The sequence below is a fragment of the Alligator sinensis genome, unplaced genomic scaffold (assembly GCF_000455745.1).
Source record: "Alligator sinensis unplaced genomic scaffold, ASM45574v1 scaffold388_2, whole genome shotgun sequence".
Classification (NCBI taxonomy): Eukaryota; Metazoa; Chordata; order Crocodylia; family Alligatoridae; genus Alligator; species Alligator sinensis.
Window position 1 is genome coordinate 2,158,527 of NW_005842102.1, and position 4,066 is coordinate 2,162,592.

The 4,066-nt window shown below is 40.9% G+C and overlaps 1 protein-coding gene across 1 annotated transcript in view; it reads left to right on the plus strand.

Annotated features, from left to right (window-relative positions):
- The window catches only part of LOC102375132 (nuclear pore complex protein Nup214), a 51,835-nt gene that overhangs the window by 39,295 nt on the left and 8,474 nt on the right, over positions 1 to 4,066 (plus strand). The window contains 1 exon segment of the mRNA XM_025204950.1: positions 2,228 to 2,377. Within this exon segment, the coding sequence (XP_025060735.1) occupies positions 2,228 to 2,377 (150 nt within the window).

A 4,066-nucleotide genomic window follows, 5' to 3' on the forward strand; every position in this document is an offset into this window, starting at 1 on the left:
GACGTGAACTTAGGTTCATGAAAGCTTGCACTTTCTCTTGCTCGCTCCATCTCTTATTTAGTTGGACTGTAAAGGAGCAATATCTACCCTGGCTTTTGGCTGACTTCAGGCTAATGTAGTTAACTACCTCTCTCCGTTAGGAGACAATCGTACATTCTTCACCTGCAAAGGCAAGTCTATTTCGAACAGAACCAGTTAATACCACATTTACCTCTCCATTGAGTGGAGTTAAATGCCGTTTTTCTCTTTAATGCCAAAGCTGAAATGTATTGCCTCTAGAGCTCAAGATCACCAAATGATTCTCATAGGAAACAAACATTTAGGTTAGATTAGCAATATTTTATATTAACAAATACAACTGTCGACTAATTGAGCAGCCTAGAGAAAACGGAGAGGATAGGGATGATGTATCCTCCCTGCAGGAGAATTTAGATCCATAGCCCCAGCTATACAAATCCTAGCTATACAAAGAGCTAAGTACCTAACTAAGTCCACAGAAATGAGTGCAGAACCATTTTTTTTCTAGTTTTCCTCCTTTAAAGAATGTCTACATAAAGGGTATAAAACAGTCAAAATAATTGGCATTCTAAATAATGTCTTATTCCTTTAAGTCACTTTTCACATGCAAGCGGTGATATCAAAGAAACAGTAAGATTTAAATGCACTGAATCTACAGAGATGCTGTCAAGGATGTGAAATGCACTTAACAGCATATATAGCATGGCTTGGATTTTTATTTATTTAATTATTTACAACAGTAACCGTGTTAACCCCGTAGAGAGGTGGTTAGCCTTGTTAGTCTAACATGTTATCCCTGTACAGGCTGTTCTGACCTGGGGACTTATCTTTCATCCTGTTTGGGGGCCCACCTTTTTTTTGATGGCCCGTGTTGTACGTGGTCTTTATGTTGGCCCCTTTTGTGCCAAGGTGACTCTTCATCCTTGAGGAATTTGTTAATAATGAAACCTTAAAAGAAGAAATAGAATAAGGATGGCTGGGAGCTAGGCGGGATTTAAGAGAGAAAATGTGAGAGTAACAGCAGGGAGTGGTAATCAGTACTTTAAACTGGACCTTCTGTTGGTAGAACTGGAGAAAGTTTGGCCTGGGATTTTGTTATTAATGTGAAGTTGGGGCAATGCAGAACTATCAAACTGAAAATTTGTTAGTCTGAATCTGTGCTAGCAAGTCTTGGTTATACCCTAGGAAACTGCTTGCCCATGCTGGATATCAGTAGGAACAGTGGGGGGACTACCATTAATCTTATGCATGACTCCACTGCAGACTACTCCAGAGAAGCATGTAATAGGTACATCTGTATTTAAACAGAGTTGGAAGGCTTAATTATTTATCAGTTGTATTCTTCCTTTAATGAGATGCCTTGGGTGCTTTATTCTCCTTCCTTTGCAAATTGGGAGGTAGTAGAGAAGTAGCAGGAGATGATTCTCATGCATAGGGAGCCCTGAATGCTGGCAGAAAGGAAGGTAAGCAATAGCCAAGGGGTGGAAGGTAGGGGAGGAGAAAAGAAGCTTCAGTATTTGCTAAAAGGATCATTTAAACACTTGGAAGAAGCAGTCTGTTCCCTTTGTTATCTTAATCGTCATGGTCCACCAAGACTAAAGACCAACTTTATTTTTATCCTTGCCAGTTCATCCCTCCATAACTTTAATATTAGGCTTGACGCCAAGGGAAGACAAATGTTTTACCAGGGAAGTACTTTGCCCCTACAGGGTCATCAGATTGCAGAAGACACACACGGTGCAGCCTGGTAGAAGATAGAACTTCAGGTCCTGCAGATTAGACGATATAACAATAAAAAAAATCCTACATCTTCTTGCCCAAAGTATTAAAAATGTGTAGTTGAAATGCATGGCATCTAGCTAGTAGGCTTGTGTGAGGAAGGGCCATTTTACAGTGACCATAATTTCCAGTTTGAAAGCCTGACTTCTAATTACTGCAGTGGAGAATGTTGCAAAGCAAATCATGCACTGTCTTCTCCAAAATGCATATAACAGTAATTGCTCTAGATTTATTGTCACTGAAAAATAAGACAACAAAGAGGCTACTAGCATCCTGTTGAATCCAGCTCTGTTGGAACAGGAAAGGCTTGGTCTCCTTCAATAGGATGCACTTTTGAATAGGACATTTGTGATGTGCTGAGAGATAGAAAGGAGGCTTGCTTTCACATGTGGTGTGCTGAGATCTTCACAAGTGTTCTTCATCTCTCCAGATACCTCTAGCTTATTTGGAAACAGTGGAGCCAAAACCTTTGGATATGGTACCTCAACTTTTGGAGAGCAGAAACCTACAGGCACTTTCAGCTCTGGAGGCGGGAGTGTGGCATCTCAAGGTTTTGGGTTCTCTAGTCCAACCAAAGCAGGTATCGTATTAACAAACCTACTGTGAACACCCACAATTACTTGTAAGGTTTAGAAATGTCCCAGCAGTCAGAAATCTATAGTCCCACCCCTAAATATATGTATAAGTATTGGCTCTGAATAATAATCCAACCTATAGTGCTAGCTATTTTAAAAAGGGCTTCAGAAGGTAGAATTTCAGCTTCAAATTCAAGCCTTAGTATTTTATAATCTATGTAACCTTTGTCTTTAATCAATCACAGGCTCATGTGTAGCATTGCTATGATGGGGAAAGCTTCCCCAGAACATCTACGTCATGACTTCCTCAGATCTGTTCTTTTAAAATCAGTTTGACCTAACTGGCATGTGGCCCTTTCTCTCTTTCCTCAGGCTGAGCTGTAGTGAATACTAAATCTATAATCTCTCGTGCTGCTCTGTTGATTATGTTTATGCTCTTTAGGAAAAGTATTGGGTATCTTGCAAAAATATATATAAATATATATATTCCTTGTGTGTTTTCCCAGTGAAAACAATGAATGAATGAATGATGACTATGATGTGATACGATGTCACTTCGACCCAAACAGCACGGTGCTTGTCTTGTTCATTACAACAACAAAAAAAAGAGGCCAAAAGTGTTAGACAAAGGGAAGCTTCCTTCTTTGATTATTGGACTATTCCCACGATGCATACCCATGCTGCTTGCGGTTGTGCTACGGCAAATGTGTCCATCACCCTCCCCTCCCCAGAAAAAGCCTTTACCAAGTCAGAGTTGGAGACGGGGATCTTTCAGGATCTCGTTACAGAAGTGTTGCTGCGTGATTAGTATTGAATGGGGGCGGCCTCAGAGCTGTTTCTGACTGTGCTCTTGTATTACCGAGGAGGCTGAGCATAACGCTTGTGGTGCTGCTAGCCCCAATAGCCGTTTTGGTGTTTCTCTTAAGTGCTTCCCGTGGGTGAATGTTGTACTCGTCAAGACAGCCTCCTCCATTCATTTATCATCTATTGGAGGAGGCTGGCATCAGTGGATGACTCTTTTCATTTACTACCTGAGATGTTCTCCTTTCCATTGCTAGCTTCAATTTCAAAGACAATCTTAAGATGGAACTTGCTGACAAGTCACTGCAGGAGGCATTTTTGCTACTGCGGGCCCTCTTTAAACTCTTTCCTGCTCCAATTCAAGGCCTTCAACACCATAAAAAGATGATGTGGCTTCTTCTCCTGTCTGGTGCAATAAAGAGAACGGTCCTTAGCAAATCAAGCTCTCTTGTTCTGTTTTAATCCTAGATATTGCCCAGCCGTCTCATTTTTCATGTTTGTTAGCATCCAGTACGCAAGAGAGCCCTTCCAGGTCTGAGCTCCAACGTATTAGATACATTTTCTTCCTAGAGACACAGGTCTGTAACAGGATATCTGATCTGTGTGTAAATAATTCAGCCCTAGCTTTTATTTTTTCCAGACCTTTGTGTTTACAACCAAACAGTATCCATTACCTTGGCATGCACTGGAATTTCACCCAGGGTATTAAAATGCGTCGTGTTATCCCAAACATCAGTCCTAGTCAAACAGAAGCAAGCGTCCTTCAAATTTCACAAAGCCAATTATAAACCAGCAGCTGGTGTTGGTAGAGTTGAATGCAGAATAGAGAAATCCAAGAGAAAGAGTCAGAGGCTATAGGAGGAGAGAAGGTGGTTAAAACACTGAGCAGGAAT